This window comes from Hemiscyllium ocellatum, chromosome 9, assembly GCF_020745735.1.
Source record: "Hemiscyllium ocellatum isolate sHemOce1 chromosome 9, sHemOce1.pat.X.cur, whole genome shotgun sequence".
In the NCBI taxonomy this organism is placed as follows: Eukaryota; Metazoa; Chordata; class Chondrichthyes; order Orectolobiformes; family Hemiscylliidae; genus Hemiscyllium; species Hemiscyllium ocellatum.
The window spans coordinates 40,980,325-41,003,915 of NC_083409.1; the positions used below are offsets into that span (position 1 = coordinate 40,980,325).

The 23,591-nt window shown below is 39.7% G+C and overlaps 1 protein-coding gene across 1 annotated transcript in view; it reads left to right on the plus strand.

Annotated features, from left to right (window-relative positions):
* The window catches only part of cdc73 (cell division cycle 73, Paf1/RNA polymerase II complex component, homolog (S. cerevisiae)), a 322,523-nt gene that overhangs the window by 67,042 nt on the left and 231,890 nt on the right, over positions 1-23,591 (plus strand). The window contains exons 8-9 of the mRNA XM_060830176.1: positions 5,842-5,940; positions 6,610-6,688. Coding sequence (XP_060686159.1) covers positions 5,842-5,940; positions 6,610-6,688 — 178 coding nt within the window. The remainder of the gene's footprint in view (positions 1-5,841; positions 5,941-6,609; positions 6,689-23,591) is intronic.

Sequence of the window (23,591 nt, forward strand, 5' to 3'; positions counted from 1 at the left end):
CCAGTAGGATAGGACACCAGGGATGGTGACGGTAGTGTATGGGGCATTATCTAGATGATACAATTTCCTGAGTATGACTATGTTAGGCTGTTGCTTGATTTTTTGAAACAGCTCTCCCAATTTTTGCACTGAACCCCAGATGGTAGTAAAGGTTGATAGAACTCATTCTGCTATTGCTTTTCTGGTGCCTATGTCAGTGCAAGGTGCTCTGTCCACTTTCATTTTTCTGTTGAAACTTTATCGTGCTTGATGCAACTGAATGGCTTGCTTTCAGAAGGCACTTGGGAGTCAACCATCTTGCTGTGGATCTGGAGTCACATTTGTGACCCCTGGTTCTAGACTCCCTTGTTGTGGGGATCATCTTTCTTGCTTTTACCCTTTCAAGTCCTGTTAGAAATTAATAGGTTACCCCCTTATTATTCTAAACTTCAGTCAATATTGTCTAAACTAATCCAGTCTAATTTCTTGCACCATTCCTGCCTTCACAGGCATAATTCTAGCAAACTTTTCTTCACTCCTTCCAAAGCTAGAACATTCATCCTCTGATAAAAAGACCAAAACAGTACAGTGGGCGGCACGGTGGCACAGTGGTTAGCATTGCTGCCTCACAGCACAAGAGACCTGGGTTCAATTCCCGCCTCAGGCGACACTCTGTGTGGAGTTTGCACATTCTCTCCGTGTCTGTGTGGGTTTCCTCCGGGTGCTCCGGTTTCCACCCACAATCCAAAAATGCGCAGGTTAGGTGAATTGGCCATGCTAAATTGCCCGTGGAGTTAGGTGAAGGGGTGAATGTAGGGGAATGAGTCTGGGTGGGTTGCGCTTCGGCTGGTCGGTGTGCATTTGTTGGGCCGAAGGGCCTGATTCCACACTGTAAGTAATCTAATCTAATCAAAATACAGAGTACTACAGGGTGTGGTGTCATCACAGCCCGGCATACTTGTTGCGCAATATCCCTGCACCTGTACTCAAATCCTTGAGCTGTGAATGTCAACATAACATTTGCATTCTTCACTACTTGCATTCTTTCGGTAAAGATTGTACAATGAGACCCAGGTTTCAGTGCACTTCCCCTTTCCCAATCCGTTGCATTCAGACAATAATCTGCCTTGTTATTTTTATTAACAACGTGGATAACTTTACAATAAATCCCATTACACTTACCCTCCACACATTTGCCCACTCATTCAACTAAGTCACACTGAAACATCTCTGTAACCTGTTCATGGTTCACCTTCCCAACCAGTATTTACAAATTTGAAAGATAGCACATTTCACTACTGCTTCTAAATAATGTAATACATGTTGTGAATACCTGGGGTCCTAGCACTCTGTAGACCTCTGACTCACTAATATCCTACAGAAGGATTTGGTCCTCATTTGGTCTGGCCTACATGTATATACCTGGCACCTTAACTTCTCTCTTACCTTACTTATGCTGTTCGACATCTACTGCACCAAATACACCAACTGCCTTGACAAAGGGGCATTCTTTGCCATCCCCAAATTACCTTGCACTATGAGGGACTTGTTAGATTTAAGGAACTCTCCACAAGTCTGCAAGAGTCATGATTAGCATCTTCTACTTGAAATGTGGAGCTCGAAATAGAGAAGTAGGAGTGGTGTGGCAATCTGATTGCAATTGCCACTTCTCAGACTATCCAGTCCAGTGTCTGGTGTTTCAGCCGCTTTGAGAACATCAACATTTGGAAATATCTGAGAATTGGCAGCATTGAGTCCGATTCAAGATATGGTTATAATTATGAAAGAGTTTGCTGAGTTGAATTTCTCTTGTTCTACTGCAGCTGAATAAGTACACCATTGGGGGGAAAAATCCCAGAAATTGTGGATATAAAATAAAATATAGAATTGCGAATGTTGGAGATCTGAAATAGGAAATGAAAAGATGAGTTGCCGTTCCAAGTACATCCTCGAGTAGAATGGAAATCAGAAAAGGTTAAACTTGCATTGACCCTTGGTCAAGCTGTTTTTGAAGGACAGTGAGAGTTTCTTGTGTCCGTATTATTTGTAGAGACACTGAATGTGGTGTGAAAAAAGTTTAAAAAGATGATAAAGCCTCTCAATTCTTGTATCTAAAAGGAAAAGATGAACAGACTGGAGCACCTTTTATTTTAGAAAGAAAAGAAGGCTAACGGGAGACCTGACAAGAATGTTTGAAGATAATAAGGCAGTTTGAACAGGTACAGAAGGCAGATGGTAATATAATGAGTGGTAAAGTCACAGAACCTTAAGCTGGAGCTCAGGCTAATCTTTTGGGACATCGATAGAACCTGTTAAATTCTGTTAATAATTCAGTATTTGAAAGCCAGTCTCTGTAATGGTAGCTATAAAATTTCACCTGTGGGAAATTTAAGAATACAGTGATAAATATGAGAGTCTATAATAAATGGCAAAGAAAATTCAGAACAAGACATACTTGGTGCATTGGCTTAGTGATTAACACCATTGCCTTATAGCGCCAGTGACTAGGGTGCAATTCCAGTCTTGCGTGACTATCTTCCTGTGTGGAGTTTGCATGTTTTCACCGTTCACACCAGTTGACTGGTTACCTTCCACAGTTCAAAACTGCAGGTTATGTGGATTAGACTTGCTAAATTGCCCTAGTGTCCAGGGATATGTAGTCTAGATGGATTAACTTTGGTAGATATGGTAGTTCTGGACGGGTTGCTCTTGCAAGGGCTGTGCAGACTCTTATATACTAAATAGTTTATTTCTGCACTTGAGAGATTCTATGATAGCTGTTATAATAAGAATAAATGCTTTTAATGCAAAACTGGAAAAGCACTTAAGGAAGAAACATTCTAAAGACTTGCAGCCCTCAGAAAATTTTGCCTGATACATTGTTGAAAGGGGTGTTCCCCTTTATATAAGCAGTGGTGAAAGTTCTAGATTCTCTCATTAGAGGAAACATCCGCACCCAATATTTTTCTGAAATATTGATCGTTTACTCTATGCTCCTCTAGTCATTATAGTCCTCCTAGTATCCTCTGCTCTAATCTATCCAATCTTTCATTATAACTAAAGCTCTGCAGCCCAGGCAGTCATCCTTTTAATGTTCTCTTATATGTTCACAAATTTATGCTCATGAGTCACATTTTTTCCTGCAGGACTTGTTGTTCTTTTTTCCGTTAAACCATTCAGGATCATGCTTGTATTTTTACTGTTGCTGATCCTGAATGTTTTCATCCCCTTACTCAGAATTCAAGAAGTCTTTCATTTGTCCCTGTTTAAGGGCTTTTTAACATTTCAATTAATTCAAGCTGTTCCCTTGTTTCTTTGTTAACTGCTTAAAATGTATCATTGGCTGGTAACCTTCAGTTTTTCTGAACTTTGGGCTCAAGCTGAGTTTAATTATTTGACAGCGAATATTCTTTATTGATATTGTGATTTCTGGTGCTGTTATCTTACTTGGATCACTTTTTAATATGACCAGATGAGGATCATCTATGTAGTGTCATTGATAACTTAGATTGACATGCAGATATAAATTGAGTTGACCAATTGGAATCATGAACCAATGTATTTTCAATTTCTTTTAAAGGTAAATTATAAATTTGCCTTAAATTAGTGTTAGATAGTTAGCAAGGATAATTGTGGGCTATATGCTCATGCACTTTCTGAGTCAAACTGATCTTAGTTATACCACATATTGTTAAGATGAAGAAAGTAGTAATTGGTTGTGAGCCATTGAGGTCCAATATAAAATTAACATCAGCAATTTCACTGCTATGAAACAAAATATTAAATGTAACCAGCCACTTATCAGACTTAAAAGTATTATGAATCATATATCAATGTGTTAATTTGATTGTAAATGGCTGGCTGTACAATAGAAATTGATCATTTGACATTTTCTCATGTTCTTGAGATATCCTTGTAAATATGTAATGTCAATCTGTTTGTAAGCTTGTCTAGTTTCTAAAAGAAAAATAATCCTTGTGCTGAAGGTGAGTAAAATTCAACATGGCTAAAGCCAGTTGTGTTTAAAGGTGTCATAGAACATAGAAAAATACAGCGCAGTACAGGCCCTTTGGCCCTCGATGTTGCACCGACCCAAGCCCACCTAATCTACACTAACCCACTATCCTCCATATGTCTATCCAATGCCCATTTAAATGCCCATAAAGTGGGAGAGTCCACCACTGCTACTGGCAGGGCATTCCATGAATCGCTGAGTAAAGAATCTACCCCTAACATCTGTCCTATACCTACCTCCCCTTAATTTAAAGCTATGCCCCCTCGTAATAGCTGACTCCACACATGGCAAAAGGTTCTCATTGTAGAACCCTATCTAGACCCCTAATCATCTTGTGCACCTCTATCAAGTCACCCCTAAACCTTCTTTTCTCCAAAGAAAACAGCCTCAAGTGCCTCAGCCTTTCCTCCTATGATCTTCCTACCATACCAGGCAACATCCTGGTAAACCTCCTCTGCACCCGTTCCAGTGCCTCCACATCCTTCCTATAGTATGGTGACCAAAATGCACACAATACTCCAGACGCGGCCGCACCAGAGTCTTATACAACTGCAACATGACCTCAGGACTCCGGAACTCAATTCCTCTACCAATAAAAGCCAGTACGCCATATGCCCTATTTACCTGGGTGGCAACTTTCAGAGATCTGTGTACATGGACACAAAGATCCCTCTGCTCATCCACATTACCAAGTATCCGACCATTAGCCCAGTACTCCATCTTCCTGTTACTCTTACCAAAGTGAATCACTTCACACTTACCTACATTGAACTCCATTTGCCACCTTTCTGCCCAGCTCTGCAGCTTATCCATATCCCGCTGTAACCTGCCACATCCTTCCTCACTGTCAACAACACTACCGACTTTCGTATCATCCGCAAACTTGCTCACCCAACCTTCTAGCCCCTCCTCCAGGTCATTTATAAAAATGACAAGCAGCAGTGGTCCCAAAACAGATCCTTGCGGAACTCCACTAGTAACTGCACTCCAAGATGAATCTTTACCATCAACTACTACCCTCTGTCTTCTTCCAGCCAGCCAATTCCTAATCCAAACCTCTAAAGCACCCTCAATGCCACACCTCCGTATTTTTTGCAGTAGCCTACCATGGGGAACCTTATCAAACGCCTTACTAAAATCCATATACACCACATCTAGACGCTTTACCCTCGTCCACCTCCTTAGTCACCTTCTCAAAGAATTCAATAAGGTTTATGAGGCATGACCTGCCCTTCACAAAACTAAGGTTTTGAGGTTTCTTTTGTGACCTTGGAAATCTCTGAACTACTTGTGGATAGATTGCTATTTTCTTCCCTGACTTCACCTTGGTAATCATTGATTTAGTCGTTTTCCAACTGTTGTATCGAACTCGTTTCATTGGAGTCTGGTTTTCTTCTCAGTTTACCCCCACAGAAGCCGATGCATCAATTTCCTCTTGGTGCTACTAATCTCCTTGAGCTCACGATAATGAGCATTAGCTCAGTGTACAGGCCCAACTACGATGATTATCAATGTCCTTAATTCCTGAGCAATTTCATGTTCTTCTTAATGTATTTCTTTATCCAGCAGCTATAATGTGCCAGCTTTGTGTTTCTGATTAATTGCTTTAAGTTAAAGGCCTGCACAAGAAAGTGTTATCTAAATTCTAGAATTCTTTTGCATATATTCTGGTAGTATACAACATTTTGAAAGGGAATGAAGTCCAGTTTAATTCTCAATTGTGCAAAATCATAATTTTTTTTGTCGAGTTCACAGATACCAGTTTTGTATTAAATTGTATGCTATGCTATTGTATTCTATGTATACTTGAGTGTTGCACAGCTGATTCTATTGCTTCCTTCCTTCAGAATTTTTCCAAGAACATATTTGCAATTTTACAATCAGTAAAAGCTAGGGAGGAAGGAAGAGCACCAGAACAGAGACCCCCACAAAATGTAATACAACCGGTAAGAACAAACACACACATTATCTTTTCATGTTTTAAAAATATGACAAATTGTTGTAATGATTTTTGAAATAGGGGTCAAATCAAATCATTTAGATTTGGATTAAATTGGACTGCTCTTCCAAAAAGTTATCTTGGGAATGGGTGGGCAGAATGGTGCAATAAGATTTTGAAAGTAAACCAGTATTAGTGCTGCATCTGCTGTTCATGTACAAGTAATCTGCATCTCAGCAATTTTGCCTTTGTCTCACATTGTTAGTTTCCCACTTAAAATGTTAAAACAGAGTAAAACATAAACATTTTTGGTGCAAATGATTTAGTTTCACGTAGAAAACATGCGAACTATGCAAGTAATGATTTGTGCATGTGAACAACTTAGCCAATTCCTTTATATACTATGATATTGTACTATAAACATCCTATGATCTATTGTTTGTCATGTTAGATAGCCCTTAAGTTTTGAAAAAAGTCTATTCTGCATATAATACCCAAGTAGTACCAACCCTGTGGTTGTACATTTATTGAATGAATCTTTGCTCAATTCTCAGTTATTAAATTTTCAATTTTAAGTTCTCAATTTTCTTTTTCCCCCTCTAAATTTTATGTTTCATTTCAAAGAAGTAATTTTGTAATTGTTGTTTGATAATAAGTGTAATTTTATGTGTTGCAGGACCCAGCATTGCGAAATAAACAGCCTATTCCAGCAGCATACAACCGATATGATCAGGAAAGATTTGCAAAGAAGGAAGGTAAATAAGTATTGTTATTAAATGTACACACACTTGCCCCATTCCAAATCCTCCATAAGGAAAAGTTCAGAGACTTTCTAGATTTCTGTTTGGGGTATAGAAGTGTTTGTTCCTTCAGTTAAATGGATTGTCAATCACCAGGTAATGATCAAAGAAATACCATTTATGTGGCAGTATAAAATTTAAATCCGTGAAGTAAAAACAAAAATAAAAATTACTTAAAATATCAAGTTGCAACTCAACTTGATATTTTAAGTAACTTCACTTCAAGTATATGGTGTTCAATAGTTTGTTTATGCTTAGGCAAATAAAGTATTTGACTTGAATTGTGGAAAAGTTACAGGAATCTTAAATACTGCTGAATATATCTGATACCTTGAATCCTCATTAATTTCCATCCTTAATTATATTTACTATGTAAGTTGAAGAGAGAGCCAATGTTATTTTTTTGTGATACATCAGTACTTATGAAATCTAGTACATTTAATTAAGTCTGTCAAAAAATTGTGACAAGATTATAGGCAAGCATGTTGACTTGACAGAAAATTATTTTGTTTTAATGTCTCCTAGCAAATAAGATAAATTCACTTTCATGTTTTGTGATGATATGTCTGGTTTCTCTTTGTCCCAGTACACGTCTCTGATTAGTTTGTGGAATTATTTGTTGGTCAAAGATGTATAAATTGGAATGTTCAATAATTCAGAAAAAATCTTTCATCAATATTTTAGCAACAGTCTTCAGAATTTGGTCAAGATAGTGATTGTCCCCAATGTAGAATAATTGCAGAATCATTATAGCAAATTAATTCAGCCAGTTTGAGAAAGTTCAAACAAGTTAGTATCATCTTTTTCAAAAGTAACTATTTGATTGCAGTGGCTTTCAATACACTATATCCTTTATATAATTTATTATATTTAACACCTCTCTCATGAGGAACTGGTTTTCAGTGACACCTTATCAGTAAAATGATAAATGAAGAGTTAAGTTCAAGTGCTATATAAGTTGGTTATTGTAGAAATTACAGATAAATCAACACAGATAAATTGATCAGAAAGACTTTGTGCACAAAATAATTTAGAAAGTTTTCAATTGGTAAGATCGTTTGAATATAATTGATGTTGTTGGAAGAATGAGGAGTCCTGAAAGGTAGCAAAGGATCCAATTTCAATGGAAGAGTGCAACAATGAGAAATGCTTGGTAATGTGCAATAATCTGTTGAAAGTACAAAGCAGGTAAATAAGACGTATGGTACCTAGGGCTTTTGAAATAAAGCTGCAAAAACTGGGAGATTATGATAAATTTATGATGTTCAAAAGCAAAATAATGCTATTTCTGGAAATGTGAAATACAAACAGCAAATGCTGCAGTACAGAAGAGGATCTACGGATTTTATGGATTTTTATTCCGAAGATTCTTGGAAGTATAAAGTATGGAAGGGATGATAATTATCAGGGATCCAGATGTCACACTGGATTAATCCTAAATTTCAACTCCGTTCCCCTATATTGGGGAGCTGGGTACTTCTGATTATATTATAGCAATATAATTTTTGCATAATGCTTTTAAGGCTGTTTACAAAGTTTTTTGAGGAAGGGAAGCAAAGCTAAACATTTGCATATCATTGGTTGAATACCATATTGCACTTGATTGTATAGATCCTTATTCCAATTTGGAAAAACCTGTTTAAATGCAGGCTTTTTCACGAATTAAACATTGACTTTGCAGGAGATTTTTGATTCAAAGCAAGCTTTCTCATGAATTAAGCATTCATCTTGTTTGAAGGTCTGCAGACTATTCAAATGGAAAGTTTGAAAAATTGCATTTGCGAGGCCATCATTTGTGTTTTAAACTTAGAAAATCATATAAAAGATTTATTGAAATAATTTGGTGTATTGGCAGTATGTTTATTGACCATTTCAAATATTTTCCTGCAAGTGAGCAGCTTGCTTGAAAAGTACAGTAAGGAAATTTATTTTTAAAATATTCAACATCTAAATTATTTAGTTAAATAGAATAGAGATGACTTGGTGGTCAATGTATTACAGCTGAAGGATATGGGTGCCAGTGGATGCACGTGTGATTCTGTGATCATATCTGCAAAGGTTGGCTGCTTGAGGACTTTTGGCTCAAAATTGATGAACTGGAATCTGAACAGTAGGTGCTGCAACACATCAGGGATGGGGAGACTCAGCTGAATGCTTTCAGGAGACAGTTGTTCAGCTGTGATTATTTATATCAAATATGGTCTGCAGTTAGGGCAGGAGGATTTAACTGTGAGCGACGCAGGAATTGGATACGGAATTTGGCGTTGGAGGAGACTCAACAAATGCCCTTGTCTAATAGGTACAAAATTCTTGCTCTGGGGTAGATGAGGGCTCACGCTGCAAGGAGGATAAGTGAACTGACCACTGTACTGTGATTCGGAGTGTCATTCAAGTAGGGATAAGCAAGAAAAATATTATATCAGAGAAATCAAGAAGATTTGTAGCTTAGGTTGTGGATGAGATTGTTGACTTGCTCACTGAGCTGGTAAGTTTGTTCACAGAAGTTTCGTCACCATTCCTGGTAACATTATCAGTGCCCCTCCGGTGAACCATTGGTGTTCTTTCCAGCTTGCTGTTTGTGTGTCTGGGTCTGCTGGGGTTGGTAGAGTCATTTCGGTTTTGTTGCTGGTTCTGTTTCTTAGTGGTTGGTATATGGGGTTTAACTCTACATGTTTGTTAATGCAGTACCAGGTTGAATGGAAGGGTTCCAGGAATTCCCATGCATATCTTATTTGTCTTGTCCTAGGATGGTTACGTTGCCCCAGTGGAATTAGTGTCCTTCATTATCTGTGTGTAAGGATGCAAGTGATAGCTGGTCAAGTCTCTTCGTGGCGATTTGGTGCTGGTGGCTAATTTCCTTCCTGTTTGCCCTATGTTGTGCTTTTGGCAGCCTTTACATGGTGCTTTGTATAACGTGGCCCTGCTGGCTGTGAGTATGGGATCCTTTATACTTGTTAGTAGTTGTTGTCGTGTGGTGGTTGGTTTGTGGGCTACCGCGATATCCAGGTGTTGGACTAGCCTAGTGGTCATTTCTGATAAGTTCTTAATATATGGCAGCATGGCGACTGTGTCGAGATGTGTTGTGTCTTTCTGTTGTGGTCTGTCGTGTCGGTACCGGCGGACGACCCTTTTTTGAGTGTGTTATTTCCAAAGTCGTGTAGGTGGTGGCCTTTCACTTTGAGCAGCTCTGGGGTGCTGCAGTGTGTTGTGGCTCACTTGAACAATGTTCTGATGCAGCTCCATTTGTGGGTGTTGGGATTGTTGCTGTTGTAGTTGTGTACTTGGTCTGTGCAGGAAGCTTCCTATGCTGATCTGGAACTCCCCATTGCCCCTTGTGTTCAATCATTCCTGCCAGGAAGGGGAGTCAGTTGTTGTTCTCTTTGTCTTTGGTGAATTTTATGCTGGTGAGGATTTCTTTTACAAGTTGATCGGTTTCCTTGAGCTGTGTGCGTTTTCTAATGACAAAGATGTAATGTGCATAGCGGAACCACAGCTTAGACTGGATAGTTGGCACTGCTGTCCATTTTAGTCTTTGCATGACAACTTCTGCTATTAATCCTGATGCCAGTGATCCCATGGGTGTTCCGTTGGTTTGTTTATATACCTGGACATTGAAGATGAAGTGGGTCTTGAGGCATTGAATCAGTAGTTTGAGGATGCTGTCTTTGCTGATGGTGTTGGTGTTGTAGGTTGCCTGCATTCCTGGTCCTTTGAGTAGTGAGGTTAGTGTTTCCTTGGCTAAGGAGGTGTCTGTAGAGGTGAACAGTGCTGTCACATTGAAGGAGACCATGATCTTGACCTCGTTTATTTTGGTGTCCTTGATGATGAAGAATTCTTGGGCAGAATAAATAAAGTGGGATGAGTTGTCCACTAGGTGTTTTAGTCTTTGATTCAGTTTGTTAGCTAGCCTGAATGTCAATGTTCCCAGAAGTGAAACTGTGGGTCTGAGGGTGCCCCAAGTTTGTGAACCTGGGGGACTCCATAGAAGCGGTATGTATTGTTTTCCTCTGGCTTCATTTTCTTTTGGAAATCTGTCTTGTTAAATCTACTCAAGACGAGAGCAATGATCAGGATAACCATGTAGTGATTTTTCACTTGTCGTGTTGGTATATGTCAGTATCTGCTAGCAGTGTGTTTGCTTTCTCTAAGTATTGTGTATTCAGTATGACAGTCATGCACCCTCTGTCTGTTGGTAGGATTAGAAGGTTTTATCTCTCACAAACTCGACCAACCACCAATGGATCACAACTCTAGGCGTAGCCATCTCCATGAAACAACAGAAAACCAAGAGAAAGAAAAGACTTGCCCTACAGGAGAAACTGACCAAACTCACCCACAACATCAATGCCGACAAATCAGACATTGGATAAAGAACCTGTCAGACTGACCAGTTACAGACACAGAAAAAGCTGCACTGGTGCGCGGACTGAATTACAAGCACAGTGATGCCAATAAAATGGGTTTCCTGGCAGCATAAAAAGCCACTCTGAAGAACAATGGACTCGCAAGGGAAACCCAACAGCTCATCAGGCAGAGAGTGACCCCAGTGTCAAGTAGAGAGAGAGAAGGAGACACCCTCAACACAAGAAAGGAAAGCCATAGAAAGACAAAAACAGTCTAATCCTACCAGTGGAGCTGGCTACCTGTAGTGTAGTGATCTATTCATGATTGGTCGAGTTTGCGGCTATTAACTATATTCGACCATTAACAGACACCAAAAAAGCCGCACTGGTATGAGGACTGAATTACAAGCACAGAGAGAGAAGGACATACCCTTAACACCCAAAACAGGAAAGCCCTAAAAGACTCAGGAAGGACAAATAATTGTAATTCTACCAGCCGACAAAGGGCGCATGACCGTCAGACTGAATACAGCACAACACATGGAGAAAGCAAACACACTACGAGCATACTGGCACGTACCAACAAATGGCAATGAATGTAGATGTAGATGTACCTATTACAGAAATAACGCAAGGCAGGTGACTGAGTATCAGTGAAGGAGCACTTTGGGGCCAACGACCATAATTCTATTAGATTTAAAATAGTGATGGAAAAGGATAGACCAGATCTAAAAGCTGAAGTTCTAAATTGAAGAAAGGCCAATTTTGACAGTATTAGGCAAGAACTTTCAAAAGCTGATTGATGTTCGCAGGTAAAGGATGCCTAGAAAATGGGAAGCCTTCAGAATTAGGATAACGAGAGTTCAGAGAAAATATACTCGTGATGGGGTGAAAGGAAAGGCTGATAGGTATAGGGAATGCTGGATGACTAAAGAAATTGAGGGTTTGGTTAAGAAAAAGAAGGAAGCATATGTAAGGTATAGACAGGATAGATCGAGCGAATCCTTAGAGGAGTATAAAAGTAGTAGGAGTATACATAAGAGGGAAATCAGGAGGGCAAAAAGGGGACATGAGTTAGCTTTGGCAAATAGAATTAAGGAGAATTCAAAGAGATTTTACAAATATATTAAGGACAAAAGGGTAACTAGGGAGAGAATAGGGCCCTTCAAAGATCAGCAAGATGGCCTTTGTGTGGAGCTGCAGAAATTGGGAGAGATACTAAACGAATATTTTGCAAAGGTATATACTGTGGAAAAGGGCATGGATGATGTAGAATGTGGGGAAATAGATGGTGACATCTCGAAAAATGTCTATATTACAGAGGCGGAAGTGCTGGATTCTTGAAATGCATAAAAGTGGATAAATCCGCAGGACCTGATGAGGTGTACCCTAGAACTCTGTGGGAAGCTAGGGAAGTGATTGCTGGGCCTCTTACTGATATATTTGTGAGGTACTTGAAGACTGGAGGTTGGCTAATGCGGTGCCACTGTTGAAGGAAGGTGGTAAGGACAAGCCAGGGAACTATAGACCAGTGAGCCTGATGTCATTGGTGGGCGCATGGAGTTCTTGGAAGGAATCCTGAGGGATAGGATGTACATGTATTTGGAAAGACGAGGACTGATTAGGGATAGTCAGCATGGCTTTGTGTGTGGCAAATCATGTCTCATTAACTTGATTGAGTTTTTTGAAGAAGTAACAAAGAGGATTGATGAGAACAGAGCAATGGACCTGATCTATATGGACTTTATGGACTTCAGTAAAAAGTTCAACAAGGTTCCCCATGGGAGACTGGTTAGCAAGGTTAGATCTCACAGAATACAGGAAGAACTAGCCATTTGGATAGAGAACCGGCTCAAAGGTAGAAGACGAAGGGTGGTGGTGGAGGGTTGTTTTTCATGCTGGAGGCCTGTGACCAGTGGAGTGCCACAAGGATCGGTGCTGGGTCCTCTACTTTTCATCATTTATATAAATGATTTGGATGTGAGTTTAAGAGGTATAGTTAGTAAGTTTGCAGATGACACCAAAATTGGAGGTGTAGTGGACAGCGAAGAGTGTTACCTCAGTTTACGAGATCTTGATCAGATGGGCCAATGGGCTGAGAAGTGGCAGATGGGGTTGAATTCAGATAAGTGAAGGTGCTGTGTATTGGGAAAGCAAATCTTAGCAGGACTTATACACCAAATGGTAAGGTTCTGTGGAGTGTTGCTGAACAAAGAGACCTTGAAGTGCAGGTTCATAGCTCCTTGAAAGTGGAGTCGTAGGTAGATAAGATGGTGAAGAAGGCATTTGGTATGCTTTCCATTATTGGTCAGAGTATTGAGTACAGGAGTTGGGAGGTCATGCTGCGGCTGTACACTACATTGGTTAATCACTTTTGCAATATTGTGTGCAATTCTGGTCTCCTTCCTATCGGAAAGATGTTGTGAAACTTGAAAGGGTTCAGAAAAGACTTAGAATGATGTTGCCAGGGTTGGAGGATTTGAGCTATAGGGAGAGGCTGAACAGGCTGGGGCTGTTTTCCTTGGGGCATTGGAGGCTGAGGGGGTGACCTTTATAGAGGTTTACAAAATTGAGAGGAATGGATAGGATAAATAGACATGGTCTTTTCCCTGGTGTTGGGGAGTACAGAACTCGAGGGCATAGGTTTTGGGTAAGAGGGAAAAGATATAAAAGAGACCTAAGTAGCACCTTTTTCACGCAGAGGGTAGTATGTGTATGGAATGAGCTGCCAGAGGAACGGTAGAGGTGAGTACAATTGCAAAATTTCAAAGGCATCTGGATGGTATATGAATAAGAAGGGTTTGGAGGGATATGGGCCGGGTGCTGGCAGGTGGGACTAGATTGGGTTGGGATATCTAGTTGGCATGGATGAGTTGGACCGAAAGGCCTGATTCCGTGCTGTACGTCCCTATGACTCTATGACCCAACATAACAACTGAAAAATCGCTACACGTTTAGCCTGATAAATCTATGCAAGACCGGAGAAATTAACAAGACAGATTTCCAAAAAAAAAAGAAGCCAGAGGGATCCAATACACCCCGCTTCTATGGAGTCCCCCAGGTACACAAACTAGAGGCACCCTCACTCCCATAGTTTCACTTCCAGGAACATCGACATACAGACTAGCTAACGAACTGCATCAAAGACGAAAACCCCTGGTGGACAACTCATCCCACTTAAGACCATAAGACATAGGAGTGGAAGAAAGGCCATTTGGCCCATCGAGTCCACTCCGCCATTCAATCATGGCTGACGGGCATTTCAGCTCCACTTAACAGCGTTCTCCCCGTAGCCCTGAATTCCTAATTTATTCTGCCCAAGAATTCTTCAACATCATCAAGGACACCAAAATAGACGAGGACAAGATCATGGTCTCCTTCGATATGACAGCACTGTTCACCTCCACAGACACCACCTTAGCCAAGGAAACACTATCCTCACTGCTCAAAGTACCAGTAATGCAGGCAAAGACAGCATCCTCAAACTACTAGATCAGTGCCTCACGACCCACTTCATCTTCAATGTCCAGGTATACTAACAAACCAACGGAACACCCATGGGATCACCGACATCAAGATTAATAGCAGAAGCTGTCATGTAAAGCCTAGAATGGATAGCAGTGCCAACTATCCAGCCTGAGCTGTGGTTCCGCTATGTAAATGGCACGTTTATCATTAGAAAATGCCCGCAGCTCGAGGAAACCGATCAACTCATTTAAAAAAAAATCCTCACCAGCATAAAATTCACCAAAGACAAAGAGAGCAACAACTGACTCACCTTCCTGGCAGGAATGATTTAACACAAGGGGCAGTGGGGAGTTCCAGACCAGCATATACAGGGAGGTTCCTGCACAGACCAAGTACTCAACTACAATAACAACAACAATCCCAACACCCACAAATGGAACTACATCAGAACATTGTTCAAGTGAGCCACAAAACACTGCAGCACCCCAGAGCTGCTCAAAGCGAAAGAACACCACCTACACGTCTTCGCAAATAACGTACCCAAAAAAGGGTCGTCTGTCGGTACCGACACGACTGAAAGACGCAACACAAATCGGCATAGTTGCTATGCTGTCATATATTAAGAAATTATCAGAAATGACCTCTAGGCCAGTCCGACACCTGGATATCATGGTAGCCCACAAACCAACCACCACACGACAATAACTACTAACAAGTATAAAGGATCCCATACCCACAGCAGAGACACGTTGCATACAAAATGCCGTGTAAAGACTGCCAAAAGCACAACATAGGGCAAACAGAAAGGTACACGAGCACCAAATTACCACGAAGAGTCTTGACCAGCTATTGCTTGTATCGTAACACAGATAATGAAGGACACTGATTCCACTGGGGCAACATAACCATCCTAGGGCAAGCCAAACAGAGACATGCATGGGAATTCCTGGAAACCTTTCATTCAACTTAGAACTGCATTAACAAACATATAAAGTTAGACCCCATATACCAACCACTAAGAACAGAACCATGTTTGGAAATGCTTCCTCCAACCCCAGCAGACCCAGACACACACATAGCAAGCTGGAAAGAGCGCCAATGCTTCACCGAAGGGGCACTGATAATGTTACCAGGAATGGTGATGAAACGTCTGCGAACAAACTTACTAGTTCAGTGAACAATTCAACAACCTGATTTTAGGGGAATATTACAATTCTATCAAGCAAAGACAAAGAATCACAAAGGTTATGTCGTGGTCTGGAAGAAATAGGTTCCGATTTGTGGAACACTGGCACCAGTGTTAGAGAAAAGAGAGAAGTGTTCTATTGGAATGGCTTCATTTCAAACATGCTGGCATCACTGTCCCGGGAATCATATAACTAGGATTGTCGATAGGGCTTTAAATTAAGTTGTTATGGGGGGTAGCAGCATTCAATTGAAAGAAACTTATGGTAATCAAAAAACACACAAGAACAGAGGAGCAAGATAGTGATGGGATGAATGATAGTGTGACAGGAAAGGACAGAAAATATAAGCAGAGAAGTGCAGTTCAAATTAATGTAAGTAACAGTGCTTTAAAAAAAAACAAAATCAAGATTAAAGTGGTGTTGGAAAAACACAGCAGGTCAGGCAAGAAGCAGGAAAATCTCTATGTTTTGGGCAAAAGCCCTTCATCAGGAAAAAAAAAATCAAAGCTTATGGTTCTTTATCAGAATGCATACAGCGTCTGTAACAAGATCTAACCTGAATATGACTTTATACTGATAACAAAGATGTGGTTTCAGGGTGACCAACTAACTGATGTTCTGGATGACTGGCTAAAAAAGGAAAGGAGTTGGGGTTGTATGATTAATAAAAGAAGGTATCTGTGTCACAAGTAGTGATATAGCTACAATAGATTGTGATGTGGAATCTATTTGGGTGGAAATAGGAATAGCAGGGGAAAGAAGTCACAGGTGGAAACATTAATATGCCCGTATAAGCTCACTGTAGGGCAAAGTATAAATTGGGAAACAATGGAGGCATGTAAGCAGGGAACAATGATTGTCATGAGTGATTTTAATCTGCATACTGATGAAACAAATCAGATGGACATACATAAGGGATTGTTTCTTATCATACTATGATGCAGAATTTATCTGGGAACAGACTATTTTAGATTGAGTACTATGATAGAGTTAAGGATGTTCTAGGAGGTAGAGATTACAACATTAGATCTCAGATTTGTTTTGAGTGTAAGCAACTTGGTTCTCGAACGAGTGTCCTCAACTTTAATTCTGGCAATTGCAGAATTATGAAGGAAAACTGCCCCAAAAGACTGGTTAAATAGATTGTAAGGGATGGTTAGTAGATGAGCAGTGGCAAACTTTTAAGCAGATATTTTACAAAGACCTAGCAAAAATTTATTCTGATAAAAAGGACATGATGATAAGGATGAACCATCCATGGTTAACAAAGATGGTCAAGGAGTGCATCCAATGAAAATCTTAAGATATGTAAATTGGCAAAAAGGACGTGATAGGCCAAAGGATTGTAGAGTTTTTAGAAATCAGCATTTCGATAATTAAAATGCTAATGAGAATGGGGAAAAATTGATTATGAAAGTTAATTGAGAAAAAAAATAAAAACAAACAGCAAAGCTTCTATTAATAAATAAAAAGGAAGAGAGCAGCTGAAATAAGTATGTGACTCTTGGAGGGAAAAGGGACGGAAAGAAAGCAGAAAATTACAGGCCAGTTAGTCTTACGTTTGTCCTTCTAAAAATTCTGGAGTCCATTAAGAAAGAAAGAACAAGACCTTTAGCTTAACACAAACAGAGTCACCATAGTTTTGTGAAGAGAAATTATTTTTGTCAAATTTATGTAAGTTCTTAAGGATATAACAAGCAGAGATGATAAAGGGTAATTTCCAGAAGGCATTTGATGGGGTGCCACATACTGTAAATGGCTATTGCATGACGTAGGAGTTTATAGGATTGGGGTAATGTATTTGCACGAAATGAGGATTGGTTAATGCAAAGAAGACAGTCAGGATTAATGGGTTTCTCGGTTTCAAAGATGATTAGGAGTGCCAATTACCTCAGTTACTTCCTTGGAGGAGAGGGTAGTGTGTGATATATTCAAATTTGCTGACAACACAGCAATAGGTGTGAAGGTGTGTTGAAATGAGGGCATATAGGATCCTCAAAAAATATTGGTAGGTTCAGTGAGTGGGTAAACCTTGGTAGGTAAAGTTTAATGGAAATTGTGATGTTATGCACTTTGGGAAGTTGAATCAAAAGGCAGATTACTATCTAAATGTAGAGAGACTTAAAAAAAAAAGGCATCAAGAGATATGGAGAGAAAGTGAGAATATGACTTTGAGATAGAGGATCAATCATGACCAAATTAAATGGCAGAGCAGGCTTGAAGAGCAAATGAGGCAGAAGTGGGTACTGCAGATGCTGGAGATTAGAGTCAAGATTAGTGTGGTGCTGGAAAAGCACAGCAGGTCGGGCAGTATCCAAGTAGCAGGAAAATCGACGTTTTGGGCAAAAGCCTTCCTGATGAAAGGTTTTTGCCTGAAGCATCGATTTTCCTGCTCCTCAGATGCTGCCTGACCTACTGTGCTTTTCCAGCACCACTCTAATCTTGAAGAGCCAGTGGCTTATTCCTGTTCCTTGTTTCTGATTCCTCTGTAATGCTGACACTCTTTGCCTATGCCTTATCTCAAGTCCTACGGAAATAAATCCTCATGCTTTTGTTACTTTTAGATTGGATTATATTGTTGCGCTCTCCTAGTCTGCCTAGCATCTTGCACGTTTTGAAAGCTTGAGCTCAATGCAAAACTCAGCTACGCATATCCTAACATGCACATCCTTAATCTCTGGCTGAACAGCATTGGCGTTTGCTACAGTCATATCTTGCTTTTAGAATTCCATTTTTTTTTTGTTGTCATGTTCCTCTAAGGCCTTGTCATCTCTAAACTTAAAATCTCTGCAATCCTCCAGTTCTGACTTCTTGCATGTCTGTTTCTCCTTAATCTACGGTTTACTACTGTGCCCTCTGTTCGCACAGTGCAGTTCTAATTTTTAAATTTCCTCGCGAAATTTTTCCATCTTTCCAATTTTAATGCTGTATCTTTGACGAAGACGTTTGTTACCTTCTGTCTATTTGTCTGTCAAATTTAAATTAATTCTGTGAATCTACTTAGTGTGTTTTGCTATATTAAAGGCTATATGCAAATGCAAATACTATTGATGTAATGATAGATAAATGTGATGAAAAGCAAGCAAAATTAAATGTGCTGTTTTCTCTTTTAGATATACTTTGTAATGACTGAATCTTGATTACACTAAAATTATAATAATATTGCACACTTGTAATTAAATGTTGTCTTTTTTATTTACTTCAGACATTATTCAATTTAATTATTAGTGCATTACATTTGGTGTTGACCCTGGCTCTGCGATAGTTCATTCACTGTTGAGCTAAGCAGTCATGGACCTGACAACCACTCATGAGCACAAATGCTAGATGGGTACTTCAATGCAGTCAGTACTATTTTGACAGCATATTGAACTGAAGTTTCACTTTTGGCTGAAATGCTCTTCAACAGGACATTAGTAGATTCCCATGATATTATGTGAAGATGAATAGGGTGGTGGCAGGGGTTTGAGATGAGAAGAGTTGGAGAAGTGGAAACTTCCAGGTTTTAGCTAATATTTATTTTGCAACTGGCACTATATTTAGAAAAAAAATTGCATTGCTGTGTGTGTGTGTGTGTGTGTGTGTGTGTGTGTGTGTGAGAGAGAGAGAGAGAGAGACCTTGCTACAAAAGTTGGTTACGGCAACCTTGATCAAGTGTCTTCTAAATTGACTACTTCGACTGTCACTTTCTTTTGGAAAGTGCCAAAATTGTTGAAAGTGAATATTAAATGCAAGGTCATTGATAATGAATAATATTACCAAGGTCATCCCTAGTAGTCATAGAGGTACAGCATGGAAACAGACCCTTCGGTTCAACTCGTCCTTGCTGACCAAATATCCCAACCCAATCTAGTCCCACCTGCCAGCACCCGGCCCATATCCCTCCAAACCCTTCCTATTCATATATCCATCCAAATGCCTCTTAAATGTTGCAATTGTACCAGCCTCCACCACTTCCTCTGGCAGCTCATTCCATACACTCACCGCTCTGTGTGAAAAAGTTGCCCTTTTGGTCTCCTTTATATCTTTCCCCTCTCACCCTAAACCTATGCCCTCTAGTTCTGGACTCCCCGACCCCAGAATAGTAGTTTAAAATGCCTTTCAGTATCCAAAATACTGTGCAGGTATATTTGCAAAGTGATTGTTTAATCAGATCATGGAAGCTGATATGAACAAATAGAATAATTTAGTGTAGTTATCGACCTGGTTTTGTGTTAGAATGAAGGTAAGGTTGTCAGCAGTCACTGGGATCATAGCGTAAATTGGGAAGCTGTTTCTGAAGCATGCGCAAACGCACTTTAACATCTGGAAGTTCTTTGACTTGATTTATCCTACTCCTTGGCAGGCTGGACTACAATAGAATCAAATCACTAGGCTGGATATGAAGTTGTAGTACAACTAATTGACCACTAAATACTCAAAATAAATAAGAAAATGTTACGGCTGGTGCATTTAGGTAAAATTTAATGCTATAATCATTTATTATTGTTGCCCAAGAAAATTTTATTTCCTGAGGATGTATTCTCATTTGATCAGAAGTTAAATCCTTTGAGTTTTTTTTTAAACTTCACTCTCTTTCCTATCCTGATTCCAGTTTCCCCAATTTTTAAATTGCTAATTACAAATGTTCTAAATCTTATTTTTTACTTTCGCCTTTTTGGTTTAAATTATGTTTGAGAGGACTCTTCATTCTGGACGTGACAAGGCTTTGAGCTATGTCAGTGTTGTGAATGAGTAGTGCTATCCCTTTCCTAGTTTAGAACCAATCTCTTTTGTGTCGTATGTTCAGTTATGAGAATAACATTTTTTGGGCCTTTTAAGATATTTAATGTCGTTATATGTTCGGTACAATGCCAAAAAAATTGAGTAGTAACTATCTGAAAGGACTTAGAATCTTGAGGATTTTTTATTATTGCAATTAGACAATAGCCTTTCCATTCAATAGTTTATTCCCACTTACCTTCCCTCATCCGTTGTGTTTACTCTGGATGTCAGTAAACCCAGATATTTCTAACAATGGAATATTCTTAATGTTGTTTATGAAGACAAAGTACACTGCAACAAAATACTGCAAAAGTCTTACTGGCACAATGCTGAAAATCACAAGTGAACCCTTTTATGTGAACTTGTCCAAAGATCATACCAGAACAGGTGATCAATTTGCTCAGTCTCAATTTCTAATCATTGGTTAATCAGCTTCTTCCCTGAGCTAGCTGCATTTTTACTGTGCCGCATGCTGTTTGTCCAGACTTTTCATACAAAGAAGCTATGCATCTAAAGTCGTGACACTAGTCCATTACTAGTCCATTCCTGATGAAGAGCTTTTGCCCAAAACGTCGATTCTCCTGCTCCTCAGATGCTGCCTGACCTGCTGTGCTTTTCCAGCACCACACTCTAATCTCCAGCATCTGCAGTCCTCACTTTCAACTAGTCCATTATTGTTGAGTTGCAATGCTTCAGTCTAAACACATGCACACATTCCTTTTGTCAAACAAAAAAACACTTGTAAAATCCACTGTAACCATTAGGATTTCACCAAGTCTTCTATGTTATCGCGTTTTTGTCTCGTTTATGTAACTTGGTTTTCCAAAACCAGCCAATTTTAGACTAATATTGATGAAGAAAAGGGTTCTGAATAAATTGAATATCCATTCTCAGGATCAAACATGGTGACTCAATCTTTTAGAAGAAGCCAATTCTACTTTTTAATTTTTAAAAAGTAAAATTAACAAATAGAATATACTCTGCATATTATTATTGAGTGTCTTGTAAAATAATAAAAAGCCGTGTATTTTCTGTTTTAGTTCCTTCATTTTCCCTCAGCTCTCCAGGTTTTCACAGGTCCTATGCTAATTCTGCTGTGATGATAGGCAACTTGACCCCAGATAATGTCCATACTACTCTAAGCTTGTGTTATAAATTTCACCAATAAGTAGTCTCAAGCCTAATGTAACTTGTTATTTTAAGTGATCCAAGAATGTACTTTATAATCTAATATCGAGATTATTGATCCTATAATATGGAGATAATGTTAGGCATCTTCATGGGCCTGTTTGCTATTTTTATTTAGTAAATGTTGCCTTGTCTAATTTTGTAAGAAGTGAGATATATTTCATTGAGACGGGAGACATGGTTAAAAGCCAGTTTAATTTATAAGGGATGGAATTGAATCCAATAGTTTTCCAGTAAATCTTCCATCTAACATGAAGATAAGAGGAAAATACATTTCTGCAATTCTCTCACATGAGCTAATTTACAAGCCAACAATTCCATAAGCTAATTGCAATTGTTCTTTTGAGAATGAGCAGAATGAGTTTGCTTAACTATGTTTGAACCTCTATATCTGATTCATTAGATTATGTTAATTGAACCTCCCCCACCCTGTCCCCATCCCCGTAATCCCACATTTACCATGGCTAATCCATATAGTCTGTACATCCTTGGACTCTACTTAATTTTTAAATTAAGGACTGGGAAAGGGAGAAATTTCTTCACTGAAAGGGTGTAAATCTTTGAGGAGAGAATTGGGGTATAGAATTCCAATCATTGAGTGTTTCTAAGATCACCAAAGACTTTGTTCTGTCATGCGTTAAGTGACAAGGGGAGGGGATGAGAAGCAACGGATGAGCTGAAGCAAAAGGTAAACCGTGATTGTGTTGACAGCTAGAACAAGGTCCAGGGGCCAAATGGTCGTCTCCATTTTGTTTTCTTTGTAGTAGTAACCATTTGTTAAATGTTACTTATGATTACCTGCATTATATTAAACCAAAGTTAATAGGTATCATTGAGTAATTCTTCTGTTAGGAGCTTTGCCACTTTCCCATTGCTAATTTGTTAATGTGTTAATTCTCTATTATTGATACATCTCTGATTACGAGCTGCACTTGATGTATAAAAATACCACGGGGATAAACATTTTGCTGGAGTGCTGGTAGACCCAGAAAATTCCAACTACAGGGGAATCTCGATTATCCGAACAAGATGGGCGGGCACTATTTCGTTCGGATAATCGATTATTCGGTTAATCAATTAAATACCTTTCCTCTGGGGCTCGGCATTTTTTAAGTCTGCTCCCTGTTGAGGATACTGCAGAAGCACACAATGTGTGAGACCCTGCCCCTGTCCCACACCGTCCTCCGGCCACCCCCAACCCTGTCCAACAGTGCCCTCTGACCCACCAACCCCTTCCAACACCTTCCCCCCCCCCCCCCCCCCCCCCCATACCCCTCCCCCTCCACCCCCAACACCGGCCCTGCCCCCAACCCCCTCCAACAGTGCTTCTCCTCCTCTGCCCCCATGCGCCTCCAATCCCACCACCCCAGGCTGTACACCAATAACAAGACTGCTGCTGCTGCCTTTGTGGGGTGAGTCTCCAAATAGCAAACACGCACAACCTTTTGACAGGTTCCACATTTGCCCTGTACAGGACAATGTTGGTCAGATTATCTGGGGAAGGGGGTCGTTTAGGGTATACCCTTCTGTAGAATCCCAGGGAAAGTGTGGGGAGAGAGAGAGAGGGGGCGGGCTGTCAGTCATTTGGAGACAGTGCCTGTTTAATCACTGTCAACAAAAGACGCGATCACTGTTGGAAACACGTATTTGATGTAACGTTTCTTGAGATCTTCTTTGGATAATCCAATTTTCGGATAATTGATATTTGGATAATCGAGGTTCCTCTGTAATTCTTGTGAGAAAGTGATAATAAAGAATAGCATTTTCTGCAATCTTCCCCACCTTCACTAAGCAGCATGCTTGACATTGGAACATTTTATTACCTTTTTAAAGATGCTATATGAAGTCAAGTTGTTAATTCACCATTGTGAAAGATTGAATCTGCACCTCCCTTGTTAAATTGCCACA